This window comes from Mustela lutreola, chromosome 10 (genome assembly GCF_030435805.1).
Source record: "Mustela lutreola isolate mMusLut2 chromosome 10, mMusLut2.pri, whole genome shotgun sequence".
In the NCBI taxonomy this organism is placed as follows: Eukaryota; Metazoa; Chordata; class Mammalia; order Carnivora; family Mustelidae; genus Mustela; species Mustela lutreola.
In genome coordinates this window covers 41,989,800-42,016,631 of record NC_081299.1, presented here as the reverse complement: position 1 = coordinate 42,016,631, position 26,832 = coordinate 41,989,800, and the positions used below count along the sequence as shown (strand labels likewise).

At 44.5% G+C, this 26,832-nt stretch overlaps 2 protein-coding genes across 2 annotated transcripts in view; both read right to left on the bottom strand.

The window, feature by feature from the left end:
- Window positions 1–18,751, bottom strand: SHISAL2A (shisa like 2A). The gene is made up of 3 exons (XM_059136769.1): window positions 18,100–18,751; window positions 11,525–11,664; window positions 1–279 (listed from the first exon to the last, which is right to left on the bottom strand). The coding sequence occupies exons 1-3, from the start codon at window positions 18,279–18,281 to the stop codon at window positions 101–103; spliced, it is 501 nt and encodes a 166-aa protein (XP_058992752.1). The 5' UTR covers window positions 18,282–18,751; the 3' UTR covers window positions 1–100.
- The window catches only part of GPX7 (glutathione peroxidase 7), a 27,850-nt gene continuing 12,542 nt past the window's right edge, over window positions 11,525–26,832 (bottom strand). Inside the window, exon 3 of the mRNA XM_059136768.1 lies at window positions 11,525–11,664. Coding sequence (XP_058992751.1) covers window positions 11,636–11,664 — 29 coding nt within the window. The 3' untranslated portion in view covers window positions 11,525–11,635. The remainder of the gene's footprint in view (window positions 11,665–26,832) is intronic.

The following is a 26,832-nucleotide window of genomic DNA, read 5'->3' as shown; positions in this document are numbered from 1 at the left end:
TTGGTGTAGAGACATTTATTGGATGTTTATGGCATTGGTCCACATGGGTCTAGACTTGGGACAGGGGCCTCCTGAGGGCTGTCTGGGATGTCACTGGCAGTCACTGTGGCCATGAAGCAGTGCTGGAGCAGCGTTTGGGGTCCACGGCCTGCTCTTCATTGTAGTCTAGTCGTGGGTTCAGGAAGGGGTGATTCTGTCGGAGAAAGCTCACTCCTGGCACCTCCATTGAATTGCCTGCGTTTCCACCTTGGCAGCCAGGGGGCGCTTCTTCCTTGGGGTCTGGAAAAGAGCAAGCAGAAGGCGTTCCTCTTACAGACCTTATTCCCCCCACGGTCAAACTCGCCCTGGTCAACTTTCCTGAGTGCTCAACTTGGGCAGGACTGCGCTCAGTCTTATATGCATCATTCGCTTAACAAATACTTATTAACAACATACTACATCATTAATTAGGAGCTGTCAGTGTTTCTAATGAACTTAAAGTCTAGTGGGGGAGAAAGACAATAAACAATTGTTAGGAAAAAATGAAGACTTGACCTTGACCATAAACCCATGAGGTAGGTACTATTAAAAACTCATTTTATAGATGAGGATACAGGCTGACTACACAGCTAGCATGCAGAGATGTGTTGGAAAAATTTAAAACATACATTATTCTCTTCTTTAAGAATAGATTCCATGACACGCTGCTGATTTATCCTCTCCTCCTCTTGTATACAAGCTTGAAAGGAGGCTCACTTGACATTAGTATTCCCCACTTCCCATTCATTACTTATTCTGCCAAAATTTATTTGGTTTCTGCTCCCAACATACCTCAAAATGTTTTGCCACTAAATCCCACAGTCACTTACAAATCCTTATCTCCCTTGACTTGTCAGGAGCATTTGACATAATTGAGCATTCTTGCCTTTTTGGATAAAATGTGTATCAAGTTCAGGTATACCTGGCTGGCTCAGCTGCTGGAGCATGACACTCTTGATCTAGGGTTGTGGGTTCAAGCCCCATGTTGGATATAGAAATTACTTTAAAATAAAATCTTAAAAAACAAAAAAAAAAGCATATCAACTGTTCAAGCCAGAAATGTGAGTCACCAAGTCCCTCTGATTTCACCAATTACCATCTTCCATATTCACCCATTTCTCTACATCTTCATGGCCACCACCCTCAATCAAGCTTTTCATCTCCTTCCTCCCAGACCACTGGAACAGCCTCTAGTTGGGTCTCCTTCAGTCTACCCTCCACTTTGTACCCAGAGAGAACTCTCTAAAGTCAAGTGAGTCCATGTACTGTTCTTTCTCAAAGCCTTCAATGTCTTCTCATTACCTGTTATCCTTGGGGTGACATTCAAGGCTCTTCACATACTGGGCCTATCATTTCTCTTTGGCTTCATTAGTATCACTCTTAAGAACTCTGTGTTTGTGACACCAAGGTTTTCATTGTACCCTAAATAGCTCCATTCCTTTACATCGCTGATTTTTTGCTTATGCTGTTTCTTCTGCCCGGAATGACATTTTTTACCGTCCCTGTCTAGAAAACTCCATTGATGGGGGTGGGGGGGATACCCAGGAAGAATGAGAACTTTGAAATTAGGGGAAGAGGGCGCCTGGGTGGCTCAGTGGGTTGGGCCACTGCCTTCGGCTCCGGTCGTGATCCCGGGGTCCTGGGATCGAGTCCCACATCGGGCTCTCTGCTCAGCGGGGAGCCTGCTTCCTCCTCTCTCTCTCTGCCTGCCTCTCTGCCTACTTGTGATCTCTCTCTGTCAAATAAATAGATAAATTCTTTAAAAAAAAAGAAAGAAAGAAAGAAATTAGGGGAAGAGTGAATTTTAAGAAGGAAGTTATATTGGACATTGGAGTTGGCTACCTAACATTCACTCCACCTCTTCCCATCTGGTAATAGCAATTATATTTGGGTGGTATTGGTCCCATCCCAACTCTAGGTGTGGGGCCTGGTTGATCTGAGCCAATCAGATAATCCCATTCCTTTGCCACATGGCTCAGTAATGGGTGCATAGCATCTCCCTGAGGATAATGATTGGTTTAGGGGTGGACACGTGACCTGAATCGTCCAATCAGAGTAGAGCTCAGCTCCCTACACCTTTGAAGGAAGACATAGTTCCCTCTTTCTTCTCCTGGCTAGAGGGAAACAAAAAGCTGGTGGCCCCAGGGACTGTTGGTAGCCAACTTTCTACCATAAGAAAAGTCAGCCTGAGGAGTAAGCCAACTCAAAATAGAGGGTAGAGTTGAAAGAATCTTAGAGGATGGAGCCACAAGCCTGACAACATAGTGAAATTCTAGCTCAACCATGCATAAAGCGCACCTTACTTTTAGACTTCTCACCTAGAGAGCCAATAAATTTCCTTTTTTGTTGTTTGTTTTGTTTTGAACTTTCTATTCTTAAAGAATTAAAGACTCGTAAGAAGTTAAACAAAACAAAACAAAACAGTACACTTGCCCTTCACCTAGCTTTCGCCAATGATAACATCTTAAATATCACAGAACAACTTCAAAACTAGGAGACTGATATTGATACAATATGATTAACTAAACTACAAATCTTGTTCAATTTCTACCAGTTTTTTTTTTTAATTTCTACCAGTTTTTATATGTACTCTTTTTGTGGTGTACTATCAAAGTTGATCACATATATAGACATATAATCACGTCACCATCAGGATAAACTTTTCCAACACCACAGAGAAACTTCCTCATGCTTCCTCTTTATACTCGAACCTTCCTTCTAAATCTAACTCCTGGGGACTCCTGGGTGGCTCAGTTGGTTAAGCAACTGCCTTCGGCTCAGGTCATGATCCCGGAATCCTGGGATCAAGTCCCGCATCAGGCTCCCAGCTCCATGAGGAGTCTGCTTCTCCCTCTGACCTTCTGTCATTCTCTCTCTCACTCTGTATAAAATAAATAAAAACAATCTTTAAAAAAAAATAAATCTAACTCCTGGTAACCACTAACCCATTATCTATCACTATAATTACTATTACTATCTATTACTATCACTTCATACCAGAAGTGTGATATAAATGGAACTATGTGGTATACAACCTTTTAAGATTGGCTTTTTTTACTCTTTATAACATCCTTGAAATCCACTTAAGTTGTGCGTGTATCAGTAGTGCATTCCTTTTTATGGTTGCATATATTCCATTGCATGGTTTTACCATCTGCTCATTGAAGGACTTTTGGGTTGTTTCCAGTTTTTGTCAACTGCAAATAAAGCTGCTATGAACATTCAGGTTTGGGTTTTGTGCAGATGTACATTTTCATGTCTCTAGGATAAATATGTAGGAGTGTAATTGCTGATTACAAGTGGGCTGAATGGTAACCCCCGGATATTAGGTCCTAATCTCTGGAACCTGTGAATGTTACTTTATATGGTAAAATTTGACAGATGTGATTAAATTACAGTGTTTTTTTTCCCCCCCTTAAAGATTGTTTACCTATTTGACAGAGAGTTGGGGGAGAGCACAAGCCAGGGGAGCTACAGAGAGAGAGGGAGAAGCAGGATACCCACTGAGCAGGGAGCCCAATGCAGGGCTTGAAACAGGACCCTGAGACCATGACCTGAGCCAAAGGCAGACTCTTAACCAACTGAGCAACCCAGATGCCTCAAATTAAGGATTCTGAGATAAGGAGCTTATCCTGAATTACCTGGGTGGATACTAAATGTCATCAAAACTGCCTCTATAAGAGAAAGGCAGACAGAGATGGACCCACAAACAGTGATGTAAAGACACATGCAGGGATTGCAGTGATACAGCTCCAGGCAGAGGGATGCTGGCAGTCATCAGAAACTGAACAAGGCGAGGAACTTATTCTCCCCTGAAGCCTTTGATTTCAACCCAGTGAGACGGATTTTGTATTTCTAGCCCCTGGAAATGTGAGATAATGCATTTCTGTTATGTTAAGCCACCAAGTTTGTGGAAATTTGTTACAGTAGCCATAGGTATCTAATACGTAGAGTAAGTGTATGTTTAACTTAATGAAAACAGCAAGGTGATGGCTGGTGAGAAGGGCTGATTAGGGATCTCCCACCAACACCTTTTAGAGGGAGAACTGAACTCTTGTCTATCAATCCCCCCCCAGTTTTTTTGTTTCTTATTAAATGTGTCTAGGTTGGAATATCACCTCTACACTTAACCTCATTCACCTCGTCTGCAAAATAGAGTTGATAATCACCACTTGACAGAGTAGTTTAAAAGGGATAAGGTATAAAAAGCATAGCGCCCAGCACAACGGTAGGAACTCAGTCATCCTTCTGATCAAGTTAGTTCCTCACAAGGTACCAGAGTGCCAGAGTACGAAAGTTATGGTCTCTGTGCATCTTCCGTTTGGGGGGTGGGGCTGCGGTGGGAGTGATGGGACGTTACAGAATGCCTGGGCAGCAGGAGGAGCCTATTTTCAGAAACTCTGGTCCATTTCCACTCTGCCCTTGTTAAGGTACTTCCCACACTACCCTTGTTCCCACAGTCAGGTATCATGGCCCCGGGATACAGTGCAATGATTGTAGGCTTTAGAATCTGGGAGATCAGGGTTGACTCCTCAGCAACACAGGCTCAGTAGCTCTGTGACTTGGCTAATTCACTTCCCTTGGCTAACCCTTCATTTCCTTTGCTGTGTGATGGGGCTAATGATCTCTGCATATGTCCTACTGAGAGGGAGACAGAAATGAGACACTTTTGTAAAGATAAAACTCTGCTGAATGTAAGATAGTGGGCCTGTAAGCTGTCTTAGATGCAGGGGAACAGGAGGCTCCTGGTGGATGCTGGGAGTTCAGAGGAAGGAGAGCACAGCACTTCATGAATGGGAGGAACTAAGCTGAGTTTGGGCAAAAGGTAGAGAGAGATGAAAGCTATCACTTAGTAAAAGGTCAGGAAATGCATTTTCCATCTTAAAAATAAGAAGCAAGAGCAAGAATACAAGCTGTCTCAAACCCTGGAAACTGAATTATCCAGCTGGTGGCTGATCAATGAAAAATAGGAGGGTGGTTTTCATTCACAGGGTCAAGGCATGAACTGTATTTGCTTTGAGTCAGAAAGGCTTGAGGGGATAAAATGGGGAGGGGGAGGGAAGGAGGACACAAGCAGGAGCACCCCACAGAACTCACCTGGTGACGGAGAAAGAATAGGACTTTGGAGACACGAAAACACATGTATTAGAATTCCAGTTCCATGATTTACAAGCTGTAAACCCTTGGGCAAGTCATCTAACCTCCCTGACACCTGGAATTTACATCTGTGAAATGGGGGGCAATAATATCTCCCACACAGGGATAGTTGGGAAAATGAGATGAGATAGTGCATGTAAAGTTTCAGTGTCTCGTACATAGTGAGGACTTTCCTTTCGCAGCATAGGGATAAGGAGACAAAGGAGGGGGGAGGCTGACATGACTCTGTCACTCGCTAGTGTCACTAGGTGACTTTGGGTCCCTGTCTGTAAAATCCTCACTTGTGAAATGCATAGAAATAAGATCTATACTCCACCCAGTTACTGTGAAGAGCAAATGAGATAGTCTGTTTAGAATTAGTTCATTCCTTTTAACTGTGGTATCATATTTCATTATTCCTCTCCTGAGGGACATTTAGTTTGTTTCTTATACGACAAGCTATCATGGATCTGTCTGTACGAGACCTCTCCTAGTGCAACTATTTCTCTAAGGCAGATAATTAGAAGTGGAATTATGGAGTCTAGGGTATAGATACTTTTAGTTTAAATAGATACTGCCAAGTTGGTCCACAAAGTGGTCATACCAATTTATACTCTTACCAGTAGCTTATGACAGTATTAATTCCTAACAGTCAAATTTCTCTCTATTAATATGACCAATTTTGGGACTTTTGCCAATGTAATTTTTTTTTAAGTTTATTTATTGGGGCGCCAGGGTGGCTCAGTCATTAAGCATCTGCCTTCAGCTCAGGTCTTGATCCCAGTCCTGGGATGGAGCCCTGCATCAGGCTCCCTGCTCAGCAGGAAGCCTGCTTCTCCCTCTCCCCCGGTCCCCCGCTTATGTTCCCTCTTTCACTGTGTCTCTCTCTCTCTCTCTCTCTGTCAAATAAATAAATAAAATCTTAAAAATAAATAAACAAATAAAGTTTATTTATTTATTTATTTTAGTAATCTCTACCCCAATGTGGGACTTGAACTCTTGACCCCAAGATCAAGAGTTGCATGCTCCTCTGACTGAGCCAGCCAGGCACCCCGCCAATATAATTGGTTAAAAAAGTTATATAATTGAGGTGCCTGGGTGGCTCTGTCGGTTAAGCATCCAACTCTTGCTGTTGGCTCAGGTCACGGTCTCAGGGTTGTGAGATGCAGCCAGCTGAGTGCCCTCAGCACCCAGTAGGGACTCTGCTAGAGGATTGTCTCTCTCCCTCTCTCTCTGTCCCTCCCCATCTGTGCACATACTCTGTCTCTCTCAATCTCTCCCAAATAAATAAATCTTCCTCTCTCTCTCTAAAATAAATATATCTTTAAAAAAATTTTTAAAATTACATTATTCTTAAATTGCATTCTTCTTTCTTTCTTAATTGGGGTTAAGGAGCCAAAGGAAGAGATAATCTTCTTTTTTTTTTTTTAAAGAGGAGAGAATCTTAAGCAGGCTCCACACCTGGCACAGAGCCTAAAAGAAGGCTTAATCTCACAACCCCGAGATCATGCAAGACCTGAACAGAAATCAAGAGTTGGACACTTAACCAATTGAGCCACCCAGGTGCCCTGCATTCTTATTATTAGTAGGGTTGAGCAGCATCTTTTCCTGTGTATTGAGCATTTGTGTTCCTTTCTATGTACATTACATTTTCCTCATTTGTTTAAAGATGTGCCTATATATTCTGGATGTCAGTCTCATCTCTATTTTATATATAGTTGTATTTCATTATTCACAGTAGTTGTAGTCTATAAAGTCACCACAAACACTGAATTAACAAATGCTGAATCATTGCTCCTATGGAAAATACAGGGTTAAGTTCCTGTGGGTCTTTGGTCACAGCAGTTTTGTCAACTGTCCAATGCATAAATTTGTTTTGTTTGAAGACACATTATTTAATATATATTATTAATTTATTAACATTGAACTCATGACCAACAGCACTATAATTCCTGCCTGAACCAAGTTTATCTAACCCATGTATTTTCTGCACAGGGCGCACCACAGCCTTCTTACGCTTAGGAGTAGTAGAGAATACATCAGCACTACAGTTGGGGGCCACTTTAAACAGTGAAGTTAACAAGAATCACAAAAATGCAAAAAACATAAATAGACCCTTGTTTACAGTAGGAGAACTGAAAACAAGAAGGCAGAGTATAGACTTGTTTAACATCAGCTGGCAATGTGTGTGATAGGGCAACTCAAATTTTTTGCTGCTCTGCACATGTCCACACCACAAATGACCTCAAAAGCACTGCAGTTATTGATTTGGAGGTTACAGTTAAATTTTAGCAAGTAAACGAATTTGCAAAGATCAACTCTGTGAATGAGGATTGTCTATATGTATGTATTTATCTTTATGTTTATAAAATCTTTGTAGTCCATCACTTGTTTTGTAATGTTATGTATGGTGTCTTTGTAATTTTTTTTTTTTTTTTTTGAGAGAGCAGGGGAGAGAGAGAGAATAAGTGCGTAGGGAGGGGCAGAAGGAGAGAGAGAATCTTAAGTAGGCTCTGTGCTGAGCGCTGGGCCCTCTGAGGCTCATCCCATGACCCTGAGATCATGACCTGAACCAAAAATCAAGAGTTGGATGCTTATAAAAACAGACACATAGACCAGTGGAACAGAGTAGAGAGCCCAGATATGGACCCTCAACTCTATGGGCAAATAATCTTTGACAAAGCAGGAAAAAATACACAGTGGAAAAAGGACAGTCTCTTCAATAAATGGTGCTGGGAAAACTGGGCAGCTATATGTAGAAGAATGAAATTCGACCATTCTCTTACACCGTACACAAAGATAAACTCAAAATAGGTAAAAGACCTCAACCTGAGACAGGAATCCATCAGAATCCTAGAGGAGAGCATAGGCAGTAATCTCTTTGATATTAGTCACAGCAACTTCTTTCAAGATATGTCTCCAAAGGCAAAGGGAACAAAAGCGAAAATAAACTTTTGGGACTTCATCAAAATCAAAAGCTTCTGCACAGCAAGGGAAACAGTCAAAAAAACAAAGAGGCAACCCATGGAATGGGAGAAGATATTTGCAAATGACAGTACAGACAAAAGGTTGATATTCAGGATCTGTAATGAACTCCTCAAACTCAACACACACAAAACAGACAAGCATATCAAAAAATGGGCAGAAGATATGAATAGACACTTCTCCAATGAAGACATACAAATGGCTATCAGACACATGAAAAAAGGTTCATCATCACTAGCCATCAGGGAGATTCAAATTAAAACCACATTGAGATATCACCTTACACCAGTTAGAATGGCCAAAATTAACAAGACAGGAAACAACATGTGTTGGAGGGGATGTGGAGAAAGGGGAACCCTCTTATACTGTTGGTGGGAATGCAAGTTGGTGCAGCCTCTTTGGAGAACAGTGTGGAGATTCCTCAAGAAATTAAAAATAGAACTTCCCTATGATCCTGCCATTGCACTCCTGGGTATTTACCCCCAAAATACAGATGTAGTGAAAAGAAGGGTCATCTGTACCCCAATGTTTATAGCACCAATGGTCACGGTTGCTAAACTGTGGAAAGAACCAAGATGCCCTTCAACGGACGAATGGATAAGAAAGATGTGGCCCATATACACTATGGAGTATTATGCCTCCATCAGAAAGGATGAATACCCAACTTTTGTAGCAACATGGACGGGACTGGAAGAGATTATGCTGAGTGAAATCAGTCAAGCAGAGAGAATCAATTATCATATGGTTTCACTTATTTGTGGAGCATAACAAATAGCATGGAGGACATGGGGAGTTAGAGACGAGAAGGGAGTTGGGGGAAGTTGGAAGGGGAGGTGAACCATGAGAGACTATGGACTCTAAAAAACAATCTGAGGTGTTTGAATTGACGGGTGGGTGGGAGGTCGGGGTACCAGGTGGTGGGTATTATAGAGGGCACGGATTGCATGGAGCACAGGGTGTAGTGAAAAAATAATGAATACTGTTATGCAGAAAATAAATAAATAAATAAATAAAATCAAAAGCAAAAAAAAAAAAAAAAGAGTTGGATGCTTACTTGACTGAGCTATCCAGGCGCCCCTGTCTTATTTTTATTTCATGATTATTTGTTTTTGATGAAGGTAAATTTGCCAATTTTCCCTTTATTTAAAAAAGTTAAATGTTTTATTCAAATTTCTACATTTTAATTAATCTGTTTCTAGACTCTCTTTTTATTCTAGGGTTTTTCAGGTTGACACTATTTACATTTTGGGTTGGATAATTCATTGTTGTGGAGCATTGTTCTCTGTATTGTAGCAGGTTTAACAGTATCCCTGACCTCTACCAAGAGATACCTTCCCCAGTTGCGACAACCAAAAACGTGTCCAGACATCGCCAAATGTCCCTGGGGGTGTTGGGTGGCAACGTGCTCCCCGTTAAGGACCACAGCATTGCCCAATTCTGTCAACTGCTGTGCCAAAATCAAGTGGACAATTTTTCAAACTTTTAAAAATGTCTCTTACCTGATAGGGTAAGTCCCTCCTCTTTTTCTTTTTCAAAATTGTTTTGCACTTTTAATCTTCTAGATACATTTTAGAACCAATGTGACAAATTCCATGAAACATTTTCTTGGGAATTTTATTTATAGATTAATTTGGAAGTGGCAGGTTTGTGACATCGAGCCATCTGTCCACATACATGCTGTATCTCATGAGATAGGTTCTTTGATGCCTTTCATTAACTTCTATGATTTTTCTCTATAAAAGTTGAAGCCTGGGCTGTCTCTGGTCTCCCTGGGCTGTCTGGATCTATACTCGGGCTTTCTTCCTGTTTCCTTGCCAGCCTCCCAGGTTTCTGACTACAAGGCGAGCCGGAAGAATCCTCTTACCTTCAAAAGCCATTCCTCCTGCTTTTCAATGCTCAGCAACAGGAGGATTATTTATTGTCACTGGAATCTGAGAAGGGTTCTTCATGCTGCTACTTGTTGCACAAGTTGATGTCAAGCTGGAAAACTAATCTTTTATGACAAAAAGGGCCCTCTCTGTCATTCTCTGAAATTTAGCTACTACCCGCCTTTCTACTGCCCTGATCATTGCCACCGCTCTGCTTCTGCTTAGCTTAAATTCCTGCCTGGTATTCTTTCATATGGTGCCCCAGGATGAATGACCCAGTCACTGCATAGTGACTTCAGAATGGCCCATATATTTTTTACCGATTATTTATTCTATCCTGGAATGCCTTTTCTCCTTTTACCCAACCAACTCCTTTGCTAATTCAGCACTCATTCAAATCTACTCTCCTTTTTGAAATTATCCTTATATTTGGTATTAAACAATTTTGTACTTAATTTCATATCTGCACAGACCCAGTGTGGTAGGCAGAAGAAAGAGCACGATTCAAGGTAGAAAAACATGGGCTGAATTTTAGCCTTACTGTTTATTAGCTGTGACACTTTGAGTAAGTCATCTAATCTGTTTTAGCCTTGATTTTCTCATCTGTAAAATAGAGATGATAATACTCATTTTGAGTGTTGTCTACCAAACTACACAGAAAGATCATTTGTCAATAGGCACTTGTATCTTTCATAGTACCTCGCAGAAGTTGTAAAAGTGTGTGCAATAAAGACTTATGAAAAAGCAACACTTTTGGCAGGGGGGTCCTTTGAGGTTCTAGAGGGCCTACACCAATAATGAAGGAAGGAGTAGTCCAGCAACTCAGATTATCAAAAAACAAAAAAAACCCTGTATTTAATTTCTGAACAAACCAAGTGTGGAGAACAGCAAGTTTTGCTTATTAATTCTATTTTGTTTGGGATAATATTAAAATCAGTTTTTATTCCCTAAGGCTAGAATTTTAAAGCAGTGTCTGAGAAAATCCACAAATGGATTAATCTTTGTGTGACAAATACAACGCTGACTATATCAAGTTATTCTGATAAACATTGAACACATTAAGCTGACTATATCAAGTTATTTTGATAAACACTGAGTTGACTCTATCAAGTTATTCTGCTAAGCATTGAGCACATGAGGAGTTTGGGATGTAAATGTTCAGATTGCGAACCTCTTAAAAAATGTGCTACTGCTTCACATTCTAGGAAACTCTTGTGAGGCAAAGGTTCCAAACATCATCTAAATATCCCCCCTGGGGGGCGCCTGGGTGGCTCAGTGGGTTAAAGCCTCTGCCTTTGGCTCAGGTCATGATCCCAGGGTCCTGGGATCGAGCCCCACATTGGGCTCTCTGCTCAGTGGGGAGCCTGCTTCCTCCTCTCTCTCTGCCTGCCTCTCCACCCACTTGTGATCTGTCAAATAAATAAATAAAATCTTTAAAAAATAAAAAAATAAATATCCCCCCTTTGTAAGGGTGCTAGTCTGTTTAATACAAGGAAATCATGAGGTCTGTTTCTTACCTGGAGGCTGAAGGTGTAAGCCTGGGTCCAACTTCGTGTGGGGCTTAGAGCTGATGAACAGGTAACAAAGCACACAGGCAGTGACAATGAAGGCCAGGAGAACCACGGCTGCTATGGACAGGCCCACAAGGGCACCAATGCTGGGGAGAGAAGACCAGAGGGAGCTGAGTATCGGGAAGGGACTTAGGAGGTAACCTATGATGACGTATGAAGCGCTGTTGGTGTTACAGGCACCAGCAGGCTTCAACTTCTGTTCTGTCTCTACTTACCGTAGGCTGTTTGTGACTAAGCATGAGACAGAGTGTTAGCTATATGCCCAGGACTCACCACGTATGTAACATGACTTGCGTCAGTGCCACCACGTAGTTGGGACTCAGTACATGTTCCCTTTTTTCTCTTCTCCTTCCTTCCCTACTTTCTTTGACTTGATTTCCGCCCACCCTGCCCAGGGAGCTGGAGATGGTCTTAAATAGCCCTCCCCACCATGCCAATTCTTAGAAATCAAGACACATAGCAGGCCTTAGCTAAAAACCAGCTGTCCTTCCAGCCTCCAGGTAGTTTCTGACTCACCCTCCAGTGGGTCATCACACCAGTGTGGACTCTGTGATTAGAAGACCTCCCCACAGCTGTTCCCTCACCCTCCAATCTTGTCACCCCTGCCCCAAGTGAGGCCCTGGTCACCTGGTCTCCAGTCGACTACCTCCTGGCTCATTTGGGAGTCACTGTCTTTCCTGTTTCACATGATTCCTCCCCATCATCTCCCCACGTTAGAGTTTTACCTCTTTGAAGGCCCATCTCAAATGTCTCCTCCTCAATAATGCTTTCCTTGGCCATCTTTCTCTCTCCTTTTCCCCCTATGCCAGGCTAATCCACCCAGGACACTTCTCTCAGGGCCTTTAGCACTTCACATTGGGTCAGACAGCCCAGTGTGGTAGGAAAGAACAAAGGGCTTTGGAACCAAACCTGCCTGGATTAGGACCCAGGTATATAACAACTCACTCTAAGGTCTTGACGAAGTTATTATATCTTTTGAGCCTCAGCTTCTTTGTCTGAAAAGTAAAAACGATCAAAACACAGTATTTCACAGTGATACCTGGGTGGCTCAGTCAGTTAAGTGTCTGCCTTCAGCTCAGGTCATGATCCCGGGGTCTTAGGATAAAGCCCCACATCAGGCTCCCTGCTCAGTGGGGAGTCTACTTATCCCTCTCTCTCTCTGCTGCCCCCCCTGCTTGTGTGTGCTCTCTCTGTTAAGTAAATAAACAAAATCTAAAACACACACACACACACAGTACTTCACAGGTGGTAGTGAGGATGACTAATATATGCAATATTCTTGACACATAGTAGGTGTTCAACATATTCCTCGTGTGTTCCTTAAAGGAAGAATCAGACCATAAATAATGAGCTTGGTCCTCCTCTTGCAGAAGCCCTAGCACATAGTAAGCATTTCATAAATATTACTGAATTCTTACTGTGTATTAGGCACTGTGAGAGGTTCTCCCAACAATAGTGGATAGGTCAGCAGCAGGTTTTGTTTGTGTGCCCTTCCAGTCTATGACTTCTTCTTTTTTTTTTTTTTAGCTTTTTTTTTTTTTTAAAGGTTTTATTATTTATTTGACAGACAAAGAGAGATCACAAGTAGGCAGAGAGAGAGGGGAAGCAGGCTCCCTGTTGAGCAGAGAGCCCCATGCCAGGCTCAATCCCAGGACCCTGAGATCATGACCTGAGCCGAAGGCAGAGGCTTAACCCACCAAACCACCCAAGTTCCTCTCCTGTCTATGACTTCTTTACCAGCTTTTCTGGCCACTCCTCTCCCTGACCCCAGCCCCAGGCTCCTGCCCTAGCTGCTTCTGCCAGATTTTGGTCCCAGCTAGCTGATGACTTAATTTCCATCTAGTTGATGGCTAAGTTCCACTAAGCAGAACCACCTTAGAGCTTTGGAAAATCTGTCTTCTCATAGCTAAATAAATTATTGAACACCACTGCAATGGAATAGTATAGAGCCATTAAAAACATGTTTTCAAGTAATATTTAAGATGAAGGATAGGGATGATTGGGTGGCTCAGTTGCTTAAGCATCTGCCTTTGACTTGGGTCACGATCCCAGTGTCCTGGGATCAAGTCCCACATTGGGCTCCCTGCTCAGTGGGAAACCTGCTTTTTACTTTTCCTCTTTCTGCTGCTTCCCCTGCTTGTGCATGCTCTCTCTCTCTCAAATAAATAAATAAATAAATAAATAAAAATCTTTTAAAAATAAAATTTAAAACAGATCAAGGATAAGTTCTGATGAGATAATGCTAAGTGAAAAGAGTAGAATATATTACTAAATATACGGCATAACTCCAACTTAAATAAGCATAAACATATACGTAAGTATACATATGTAAGGTTGGGTAGAAATATACCAAAATGCTAACAGGCTGTCTCTGGTTATAGTGCGGGCTGTGGATGTCCTGCCTGTGTCCCATGGGGTCTTATAATTGTAGAATATTCTGGCCAGGGTTTCAAATGCCACCATTTGTATCCTTTGGCTTGAGGGCTTTCTTTGGGCCCAGAACAGTCTCGTCTGTACATTGAGCAGATCAGAAGTGCAGGAAAATTAGTGCCTCGCTTCTCCCATCGCCATACACCCAATGATTGACACAATTGTATGTGAATACAGTTTCCTGCCTCAGGTGGGATGACTCTGGGGTGTAATTTCTACAGGGCCGGCAGAGTTCAGCAGGCATAAGCTTCAGCAACCCTCAGTGGTGACCCACTATTGTTTGCTTTTACCCTTCCCTGCCTCCTTTTGCCAGCCTCTATCCATGTTTTCTAGGATGGCTTTCCATACAAACTACTTGCCCTCAAATCCTTGTTTCTAAGTCTTTTGGGGAATCTGAGCTAAGCCACTAGATCTCCCGTGATTCCCCTATCCTTTCCACATGTTCCATATTGAGCATGCAGTCTCTTTTAGTTCTTGTAGGTACTTTAATGAAATATTATTTCCCCTTCTGAGATATGTTCACTGTTTATAAGGCTATTATCTGGAAGGCCTATGCTGCAATAGGGACCCCACACTTTACATGGGACATCTGTGGCCAGCAGGATGGAAAGGGCCCTCTAAATGTAAGGTCCCTTGAGGAATGGGTGAGAGAGCTGGCAGGAGATATCCCAGATTAGCAGTCAGTCAGGGAGCCGGTGCTGTCTCTGATGGTCTCTCTGGGGACTGAGGAACCAGGCCCCAAGACCAGAGCTGGGAACAACAGAGGAAGCTCCAAGTGGAAACATCTGTCCTTGGCAGAAGATGGACTGCCTCAAGAGGCGGTAAGTTCTGTATTATGGCACCGGTTTGTAAAGAACATTGGGATGAGTATACTTCTCAGTGAAGTTGGAGTTTCCTGCCCTGGCTGAGAAACTGAAGAGCTGCTGGCCTTCTAGGAGTTCACAGAGCCATAACTCTGAGAGACAAGATAACACACTGTGACCCCTAGGAAAGAACTGGAGAGGCAGTCTAACATTTCTCCATTAAGGCTTTTGAGTCAGGCAGCTCTAAGTTCAAATCTGGGTTCTGTCATACATAAACTGAAAAATGCTTCATCTCTTGATCTTGTTTTCTTCATTTGTAAAGGCTCCTGTCTCACCAGGTGTCCCTGAAGGTGAGACGAGGTGGTGTATATACAGCGGCCGAAAACCAGTTCTGCCCTGTGCAAGGCTGCTGCCTTTTGGCTCATGTCCTGGTAAAAAACAGAGCTGCTAATAGAGGGTGTTTGGAAAGTGGACCAGACATGTGATAGTACCAGCTGCTTCTCCACAGGGAGTCTTCACTTCCTGAGACACACTTTTAGAGACAGCAATTCTCCTGGAGCACCATCCACGGAAAAAGTTGTTTACCTGCAGATTTTTATGTTTTTAAGGACCAACTTTCATGAAAAAGGCCAAATGGAGTTGAGAGCAAAACAAGATCTCTGCCCTGCAATGGTGGGGCTCTGAGGAGCACTCCAGAAGCATTGTTTTAGGGTTTAGAGTACACCCATTACCTAGATGCCCTGGGGACCCTCCATTCCTCTTCTCCACTTTGCAACTATCTGTGATGTTTATGAACCGCGTTATGTCCAAGCCGAGGAAGAGTCAGCCCTGTAGGCCAAACCTTGCATCTGCCCTTGAGGCCACAGAATGGGAGCACACTGACATGTGATGTAAACTCAGAGGTCACCCCATTCAACCCTCCACCTCACTGAGCCACTAAAGCATTCCACATATCATGCATGGGCCAAAGCAACAGGAGGGTACCACAGGGGTGTTAGAGGGAAGGAGTTTTCAGAAGAGGGAGGGGATCTTGGCTAGGTGCTGACGGGTGTGTGTCTCCAAGGGCCAGCACAGTGCCCAGAAGACAGCAGAGGGTCACTGGGTGTCCTTTCAAGTGATCTGAGTAGAGAGGGTTCTGAGAGAGCCAGGCTAGGTTTAGACTATTGTGCCACAGGACAAGCCCAGACTTGGGCCAGACAGGCCCGAGTTTTCAACCCATCTCTGCTACTTGCTCTCACCAGGGCCTCACCAGAGAGTACCTTCACTGCTTTCAAGTTTTCTCATCTGTAAAATGGACAGAAGGGTTGTGAACATGTGAGTACATCTAACTCTTGGTTCGTCCTTGCTGATGTTTAAATCTCAGTCCACCAAGACATTGTAGAAGATCTTATACGATTCGCTTTCATACTCCAAGCTTCACTTTTCCACCTGTGAAACAGGGAAAGAAACTCCCTTCTACTGAGCGTCTACAGTATGTACTAGTCACTTTCACACACATTATTTCACCTAATCTTCACAATTCCACAAACAGGTAGTACGATGGCCATCTTGAAGATGAAAAAAGAGCCTTAGAGGTAATTTGGCCAAATTCGCATAGTTACTAAGTGACAGAGCCATAGTTTGGGCTGACGGGGTTCTAATCAGCCCCAGAGTTCCACACTGTCTCTATACCTCAAAGGGAAGTCAGTGCTACCATATTTCACACCAGCTCAGTGCTAAGTACACAGTGGGTCTTCAGCAACTACTCCATTGTTATACTCTAGGTGCATTTCATATTTCTCTAAATGGATAGTGGGCCTCCTCAGGGGGAGGGAATAATTAATTTTTGTGTCCCTATTGCCTACAATAGTACCTGGCACAAAGCAAAGGCTATAAGGAATGAATGAATATGTGGCTGAATAGAGAATAAGCTAATATAATTCCTCAGGTTACAGATAGTAACTGAATATGCAGGACTGGCAAGCCTGGCTATCTGAAAATAGTTGAACGGTCTAGAAAAAGCGATTATCTGTAATTGTCAGTGGCATATGTCAAGTTGTCAAGTTCACCTCTTTGTCTCTTTGATCCTAGTCAGAAATCAGGGCAATCTTTTATCATACTCTTCATCTGATAGCTGTAAAGACAGGCTCAGAGAGGTTTCTCTGGCCAATGTCCTTTCCCACCCATAGGGTATGCAGCCTTTGGTCACACACCTCCAGGAACAGGAAAATCACTGTCTCCTGAGATGGCCCACTCCATTTTTACTGATGCCTATTTCCCAGAGCAGGCTCAGGCTCAGGTCCTATTTTCTGGGTGAGGCCTCTGGAGACTGATAGAGACTGACACCCACTGCCCTCTCAGCGCCACACTTAAGGTTCCAGGAATGTCAGCACTGGCCTATCTACTTCCCGCCCTGAACAGGCAGGGAAATTGAGGTCCTTTGGGTGGGGATTCACCCAAATTACATTTCTGTTAATCTTTGCTGAGCTGGCTTCTGCTGTGACTTTATGATGTTGCATGCAGCTCTGATCCCTTGGTCCTCTGCTTTAGCTAGGGAGTAGAGTACATCCCCAGGATCTACCCCTGGCCTGGCACAGCTAAGTGCTCGGTAAAGGGTAGCTGAAAGAATGACTAAATATGAGGAGGAAGAAAGGGTTGAGCCTCAGCTAGGCTGGGACTGACCTGGGGTGTAGCATGACAGGAGGAGTGAGACTTGGGGCTGAGGTCCGGATGTAGGGCTAGACCATGTTTGGAGTCAGGGTGGGCAGGAGATCTGAGGTAGGTTCCCTGAAGGACCTGGAGGAGGTTGGGGCTGGTGATCAGTATTGCCTGGGGAGTGAGTAAAGTCAGGGATAAGGTCAGGCTCATATTAGGATGGGCACTCTGGTGAGCTCTTGGATTAGGGTAGCGTTTGGGTTTCCTGTGAATGTGGGAGATGGGAGTGTTGTGTCAGGGAGAGGGTTGGTGTGTAATCTGGGGCTGGGTTCATGGTGGCAGAGGATGACACTGGGAGTACAGATGGACACAAGTTTCTCCAGGGTGGAGTTGAGGGTGAGGTTCAAGTTTGGATCCCAATAACTGTTCAGGTCAGGATGGGGGAAGGGGTTACAGAGGGAGCTGGCTTGGTGACAGGGTGAGAGCGAAGGTCAGTATTGGAACGGAAGGGCTAAAGGGCAGGTGCGGTCGATGCTGATGTTGGGGTGGGCACGTGGGTGAGGACTGAGGGTTTAGCACGCGCTGGGCTGAGGGTGCAGCGAGGGGCTAAGACTGGAGTGGGGTTGGAGCTGGGGTTAGGGCCATGGCCGGTACCTGAGCCACCACATGTAGCTGTGCTCGTAGGGGAAGAAGCTGTGCGGGTCGTCGCAGCAGTACTTGTGGTCGCGGAAGCCGCAGCAGAAGACCGCGGCCGCCTCGCCCCCCGGCCGCGGGCAGCTGAAGCCGCGCACCACCTCCTGCTCCGCGCTCACGTAGCTTGTGCAAGCGCCGCTCATCGCGCCCCGCACCGGGCCCGTCGCCACCTCGGGCCACCAGACGTCCGGGCAAGCGAGGAACCGACAGAGACAAAACTGAGCCAGAGAAAGACGGAGTCGGAGGGAGAGAAAAGCAGAGAGAAGCAGCGAGACAGAGAGAGACGCGGCGAGAGGCTCGGAGACGCAGCGGCTGGAGACCTAGAGTCCCTGAGGACCGAGAAGGGCCACCAGGTACGCGGACCGAGCGCGGCGGGAGAGGATGTGGAGGAGGAGAGAGACAGAGAAGGGAGGAGGGCGGAGGGGCGGTGGGAGTGGAGAGCGGCGGGAGGGCGCCGGGGAGCGCGGGTGCTAGAGCGCGAGCGCGGGGCGGGGGGGGGGGGGGGGACCGGAGGGGAGGACGACCCGCGGCGCCGAGAGGAGGGAGCTGCCCCGGGGGAGCCTTCTGGGCGCCGGTCTGTGCCTGCGCTTCCCCCGCCCGCCTCACAGCGTTCTCAGTGTATGCATGAGGGTGCTGGGAGCTCCCAGAGTCTAGGCGACACGTCCAAGGTGGCAGGGCGGGAATCGAAGCCGCCGCCGTGGATTCCACAGCTGCTCTCGAGCAGCCTCCTGATGCTGGGCGCTGTGCTCCTCGCCCGCATCTCAGGGCAGGTCCAGGCGAGTGCTGGACACAGCGGCCAGGCAGCGACCGCACGGTTTTCGGTCAGTATGGATGATTAGTACACTACTTCGCTGAACCTCCACACCAGCCCAGGGGACCAGGGATTTTCAAACCCGTTTTATAAACGAGAGCTGAGCTCCAGAGAGGTCATTTCCCCAGTCCTCAAGTCCGTGGGATTTTAACCTGGGTCTGTGTAGTACCTAAGCTCTTGTTCTTTCCGGGGTTCTCACTGTGCCTCTTTTTCCAGTGGACTTTTTAAAAAAGACTTTATTATTATTTTTAAAGATTTTATTTATTTATTTGACAGAGATAGAGAGGGAACAGAAACGGGGGGAGTGGGAGAGGGAGATGCAGACTCCCCACTGAGCAGGAAGCCCGATGCGGGGGTTCAATCCTGGGATCATGACCTGAGCCAAAGGCAGGTGCTTAACAACTGAGCCACCCCGGCGCCCCCAAGAATTTATTATTATTATTTTTTTAAGATTTTGTTTATTTAAGAAAGACAGCAGCAGGCACACAGGCTGGGGGGTGGGGGGAGAGCAGGGGACTCCCGGCAGGGTAGGGGGGACGGCGCTGGACCCCAGCACACTGGGATCATGACCTGAGAGGAAGGGAGACGCTTAACCGATTGAGACACCCAGAAGTCCCACAACCTTGAGATCAACAGTCCGTCCACCAACTGATCCGGTCAGGCCTCCCTCCAGTAGAGTTCTAAATGTCTTCAGCCTCTGGCTTCCTTGCCTGTCTATTCCTTCCCTGAGCATTAACTCATGTAACAAGAGGGCTACATAATGTCCCAAATGGAAACCCACTCCCCAGGAAGCAAAGCGGGCACACCTCTCCACTCTCAGAAATTACTTCCAGGTGACAAGAGCAGTGTTCTCACTAGGATCGGGGGATAACAGTCTGGAAGGGCCATATATGGCCCTTAGAAATTTCCTATCTGTCCTCTCAGGGTAAACTAGAGAAACAGGCTTTGAGAGGTACACAGCTTGGCCCAGTCACACTGATTCAAGACTAGAGACTCCTGAACTTTAGTTATCGCATTTTTAAAAAGTTTTTAAAAAAGATTTTATTTATTCATTTGAGAGAGAGTGCGAGCAGGAGGGAGAGGCAAAGGGAGAAGCAGACTCCCTGCTAATCCAGGAGCCCAAGGTGGGGCTTTGTCTCAGGAGTCAGAGATCATGACCTGAGCTGAAGGCAAACGCTTAACCATCTGAGCTACTCGGGTGCCCCTAGTTGTCCCATTTTATATGAGCTTTGGTTATTCCATTCAGCTAGTCACAGGATATTGAGCTGAAAAAGACCTGTGGGACATGTAACCAGTTAATGAGTCACAGCTAGTTTTAAAAAATAATCATTAATAACACCGGGGTGGCTTAGTCCGTTAAGTGTCAGAATTTTGAGCTCAACTCAGGTATTGATCTCAGGGTCGTGAGTTCAAGCCCCAGGCTGGGCTCCATAATGGGCATGGTGCCTACTTAAAAAAATAAATAAAATAAAAATAAAAAACAATAATTAAATGGAATAGAAAAAGTGCACTGGGGCACCTGGGTGGCTCAGTGGGTTGAAGCCTCTGCCTTTGGCTCAGGTCATGATCCCAGGGTCCTGGGATCGAGCCCGGCATCGGGCTATCTGCTCAGCGGGGAGCCTGCTTCCTCCTCTCTCTGTCTCTGCCTACTTGTGATCTCTGTCAAATAAATAAATAAAATCTTTAAAAAAAAAGAAAAGAAAAGAAAAGAAAAAGTGCACTGTGGGATGGTAAAGCAAAGTATTCTTTCATAAAATGCTTATTTCAGTTACATATGTGTGTACATATGTATTATGGACCAGAGCACAATGTAAAATGCATTTCTTACTTTGAGTCATGTCAAAAAGGTTTGAAAGCCACTGAGTCTCTCATTGGACAGATGGGCAGGGGCTAGCTCAAGATGACAAGATCTTTAGCTCTTCTAATTGTTTACAGGAATGGGTAGAGTAGGAAATAGTTATTGTGATGCCTAAGACACCCCCATTTCTCCATCCTTTGCTTTGGCTGTGTGGGGTAAACACGGGCATCAGGCACTCTGCACTCAAAGCTTAGCTCTCCCTGTTCCCTGATACTTCTCTGTGCTTCAGGTTACCTTTCTTCATCTAGGCCAGCTTCTAATGCTAATGTGTGCCATACTTTTGAGTTCAGCCCTGGAGTCCCTGAGAGGGATCAGATCTGGGTCTGCCCGTGAGAAACACGCCGGTGGTGGGGGAGTCACACAGATGATCATAGAACAGGGCAGTGAAAGGGGAAAGGTAGGGACCATGGCTGCAAAGTGATCACTGTCTGAAGGAGAGAGGAAGAATTTCAAGGGGGTAGTGTCCTCTGGGTCACTATAAGGTCAGATATGAAAATTGGAGGGAATTGTTATTGTACCCCAGAAAACCTTTCTATTGAGCTATGCATCTCAGCAAACTGGAGGCTGGATCTCGTACACTAATGAAGGTGCACTTTGGCCTCTTTATTTATCAGATGGAAAGTAAAGGGGGTGGAGTGGAAATCCTGTGGAAAGGAGAGAGGTCTCCTAGAGACAGGGTTTAGCTGGGAGGTAGAAAGCACTCTGCTCTGACTTTTGGGAAAATTGTGAAGCTGCCAACAGTTTCCAGAGCCCTTTCCCAGCCAAGAATTAACTTGTTCCTGGAGTGAGCCAAGCAGGGGTGATTGTGCCCCTGAGAAATAACAAACCCAATGTCACACAGCAGTCCAGGCAGGACTGGCACTCAGGTCTGCTTAGCCAAGGGTTCCTTTGGCAGTCTGATGAAGACTTATGGACCCCTATTCAGAAGAGTACTTTTAACGGCAAAAAGTAAATTACTTAGGATAACAAGAATATCAGTTATATAGAATTATTATCAAAATATATATTTTAAAGGTTTTTATTTATTTAAGAGAGAGAGAGAGAGACAGGGAGAGAGAGCACAAGCAGGGGGAGGGGCAGAGGGAGAGGGAAAGAGAGAAGCAGGCTCCCTGCGGATGTGAGGCTTGATCCCAGGACCCTAAGGTCATGACCTGAGCTGAGGTCAGACATTTAACCAACTGAGCTGCCCAGGTGCCCTTCAAAATATTAAAAAAAAAATGTTTACTTTATGGGGCGCCTGGGTGGCCCATTTGGTTAAGTGTCTGCTTTCAGCTCAGATCGTGATCCCAGAGTCCTGGGATCAAGCCCCACATCATCCCTCTCCCTCTGCTGCTCCCCCTGCTGTGCTCTATCTTTCCCTTTCAGTCTGTCAAATAAATAAATAAAATCTTTTAAAAATATATTTATTTTATGGATGTCTTTCTTTTTTAATTTTTTAAAATTTTAAAAAAGATTTTATTTATTTGACAGAGATCACAAGTAGGCAGAGAGGCAGGCAGAAAGAGAGGGGGAAGCAGGCTCTCTGCTCAAGAACCTCGAGGTCATGGCCTGAGCCCGAGGCAGAGGCTTTAATCCACTGAGCCAACCAGGCACCCCATTAATGTCTTTCTTAAACATTAAATAACAAGATCTAGAGATTGGTCTATTAGCTATTATAATTTCAAGGTGGTGAGTTAGTGTAAACAGTATTTTCAAGATATTGTTATTATAATGTAATATGAAAACCACAGCATTTGTTTACAGAAGATTCTTAGTGATGTTTGCCAACCCTAGGACTGAACTGCCTTTTCTCTTGATCTTGGGCAAGTATGTTCCCCTCTCTGAGCTTTTATTTCCTGTCTTTTAAACAGAGACAGTAATTCCTAAATAACCACAGGAAGAACTATCATTTACTGGATATTTACTATGTGTCAGACACTGCAGTGGTTTGTGGGTGTATTAGCATTTAATCATCCCAATAGGCTTATGAGTTAAGTGCCATTAATATCCCCACGTCCCAGAGGAAGACACTAAGGCCCAGAGAGGTAAAGTACTTTGTTTATGAGTCACCCAGCTGCTAAGTAGCAGAGCTGGGATGTGAATCCTGCTTTGCAATACTCTAGACTAGGATTTCTCAGCCTATTGACGTTTTGAGATAATTCTTTGTTGTGGTGGACAGTCCTGTGCATTATAGAAGCTTCTGTGGCCTCTACGCACTAGATGCCAGTAGTGCCCATCCCCCAGTTGTGACAACAAAGAATGTCCCCAGGTATTGCCAAATATTCCCTGGCGAGCAAAATCACCCATAATTAAAAACCACCTGTCTATACTCTAGAGTTCTAGACAATGTCTTTCCTCTGCAGTGTGACCATCCTTGGGAAGCTTCTTTCCAATCCTTTACTGACAAGAGTCTAAAGGAAATCAAGTGCAGACAAGTACTGCTCTGATGATAATACTGTTTCATTTTTGTTACAGCCCATTTCCACTTGCAGAGTGCCTTCTTAAACATTTCTTTGTCTGAATATTCCAGGTGAGAGAACACATAGAAGTTATCTAGCACAGTGCCCAGTGATTTTAGGTAACATCTTGATTTCCTTTTATTGGCTAGATGAAGTGATGGTGGTTTCGTGAGGTTAAGGGGTAGTTCCAGGGTTACACAGCTAGTAAGTGGGTATTGTCATTTATCATATTTATTAACCTGTTAACTATTTTTCCCAGCTTTTCTACTTAAATCCCGAGAAGAGTTTCTGCTTTCATTGGGAGGAACAAGGCAAACCAGAAGTTAGAATCTTTGTTTCTTGGAGTTGAAAGGATCTTAGATGCATTAGCTCAACAGCTTACTGCATGGTGTTCAATCCAGGGAAAGGTTGCCAGATAAAATAATGGGTGGCAAGTTAAAATTGAATTTTGGGAAAACAGCAAATAATTTCTTAAAAAAGATTTAATTTATTTATTTGAGAGAGAGAATACGAAAGGAGAGGGAGTGGCAGAGGGAGAGGGAGAATCAGGCTCCCCGCTGAACAGGGAGTCTGACTTGGGGCTCGATTGCAGGGCCCTGAGATCTTGACCTGAGCCAAAGGCAGATAGATCCTTAACCGACTGAGCCACCTAGGTGCCCCAATAACAAATAATTTTTTAATAGACATATGCCCCCGTGTAATCTTCACTAGTACCAAAGACAGCCATGGCGCTGGCACTCCCACTGGAGAATGATGAGCAGGGCTCAGTTGGCCATACGATCGGAGTAGAGCACTTATATTCTAAGGGATTAGAGGAAGGGGTCTTCTAACCGGACTTTCCCATCTCACTGAAATGGGTCACCCCTTCTGTGGGAAAAGCCTACCAGATGCAGGGGCTCAGACAGCCTTTGGGACATTCAGAAATACACTTGACAACAACGAGGTCAGTTGAACACCCACTCTGAGCCAAGCATTTCCTATACTCAAAGAGGGATAAGGCAATATCAATATCAAGGAAAGTGAGAATATTTTTTACCTGTGCAATGGGTAAAGAGAATATGGCAAGAAATGGAGGAAAATGAGGCACAAGGACTTGGAATGACAGATTAAGGAATTAAGCCTTTACTCCAAGAATAGGAATGGAGGACACACTGAAGCAGAGAGATGATATGCTCAGATTTGCTTCTGGAACATCATTTAGCTTGTGACATGAAGGATGGATTGGAGAAGGGAGCTGGAACCAAGCTGATGAGCAAGAAGGATGATAAGTCTTGAGTTAGGATAATGGTAGCAGGAAAGAACAGGGAGAGATTTGAAAGATGTTAAGATGTGGGGGATTTTGTTCCAGAACCCAACTATTGGGGCTATTTGTTCTCCCCTTCTTCTATGTTAATGAAACTCCCAATTTTCATCTGGGCATGTTACCATACAAATAAAAACTTTATTTCTCAGTCATCCTTGTCTGAGTGGCTATTTGGTCAAGTTCGTCTGACCTGTAGGATGTGCTATAGTGCCCTCACTTAAAAGTATAGGGTTGAGGGTGCTTGGTGGTGAGCTCCAACTCTGGTGTCAGCTCAGGTCATCATCTCAAGATGTTGGGATTGAGGAACCCATATCAGGTTCTGTGCTCAGCACAGAGTCTGCTTGAGATTCTCTCTCTCCCTCTCTCTCTACCCCATCCCTGCTCACACGTCCTCAATAAATAACATAACATAACATAACATAACATAACACAACATAACACAAATACATAAAATCTTTTTTTTATAAAAAAAAAGGACTAGGGTTGAGGTGGCCAGCTGTCTTGGGTTATGCAGGTGATGGCAATATCCTGAGGATGGAAGAGCCATTAACCTGGCTAAAGGTCCTTTACATAGGCTAGAAATAAACTTTAACTTTATTTGAGGATGTGTTTACTTTGGGTTCCTGTTATAGCTCACAAATCTCCATCCTAACACAAAGCGGTAAAAGCCACAGGTGAGAGCTAAGATGTAGGGACTAAAGGAAATGTGGGGAAGAGAGGAAGCTGCAGAGGTTTTTGTGAGACCTAAGGCAGTGTTTCATTTTTGAAATGTACCTTTTTTTTTTTTTTAAGATTTTATTTATTTATTTGAGAGAGAGAGAGAGAGAATGAGAGAGAGAGAGCATGAGAGGAGAGAGGTCAACAGAAGAAGCAGACTCCCTGCTGAGCAGGGAGCCCGATGTGGGACTCAAAAGATCCCCGGGACGCCAGAATCATGACCTAAGCTGAAGGTAGTCACTTAACCAACTGAGCCACCCAGGCGCCCCTGAAATGTACACCCTTTTGACCACCTACTGTGTCATCTGTCAGGGTGGAGTCCACTTGGTGATTCGTAGGGACCCAGGCCTTGGCAATCCCCTCCCTCAGCTTCCAGGCTGGCCTTGCTGGAACTGGGATCTGCCAGGTCTGCCTGCTTTTCACAGGAGTCTCCATGGTGATCCCTCCTCCGGGAAGCCAGAGCAATCTGGCTATCTGTAGCTCAGTGTCTGTCTCTGCCCTGGAGTTTATTTCTGGCCTTCAGACTTGGAACTGAAGACAGGCTCTGTCATGCTAAGTCAGGTCACCTTCATTTTTTACCTGGATTCCACAAGGCCTGCATGGTCTGGCCCCTGACTACCTCTCTTGCCCTTCACCTTATCACATGGCTCCAGATAGCACTGGCTCCATCCTTTTGAGCATCTTCCTTCCTTAGGGTCTCCATCTACTTAAGAACTTCCCACTTCTTTCCCCTAACTCTTTTTTTATTTTTTTGTGAAGATTTTCTTTATTTATCTGAGAGAGAGAGAGAGAGCATACAAGCAGAGAGAAAAGCAGATTCCCTGCTGAGCAGAATGCCTGATGTCAGTGTTGGTCTCCATCCCAGGACCCTGGGATCATGACCTGAGCGAAGGCAGATGCTTAACTCATTGAGCCACCCAAGCAACCCTCTTTCCTCTAACTCTTATTAAAATTTCACCTCTTGGGCCCCTGGGTGGCTCAGTCAGTTAGGCATCTGCCTTTGGCTCAGCAGGGAGTCTGCTTCTCCCTCTCTCTCAGCCCCTCCCCACCTTGTGCACTCTCTCTCTCTCAAATAAATAAACTAAATCTTATAAATAAATAAATAAATAAATAAATAAAATTTCCGCTCTTGGCTTAAATGTCATTCCTTAGGGAGGCCTCTGAACTCCAGAATAGCTCCAGGGCCAGCCTCCCTGTACTTCCTCCTTGTGCTTGTCATAATTATGTAATAATTGGTGTAATTATTTGTTTAATGCTTATCTTTCCCACTAATGTTTGTCTTTCCCACTATTCTTGAAGTAACGTGGCAGCTGAGAACAGGCCTGTTTTGTTCACTGGTATATCCCTAGACCCTAGTGCAGAACTTGACACATAAATGGGACTTAAGAAATATTTGTTGATGAATGAATGTCCCTTTCAACCACAACTTTCCAGGAAGCACCTCATAGTCATACTCTCCTCTCACCACATTCTAGCTCAGCTCAGAGAGGTAAATAAGCAATTAGGAGGGACCTCCCTTTCTTAGAGGACCCGGGACCAGTTGATGAAGGAGAGGTCAGCCAAACAC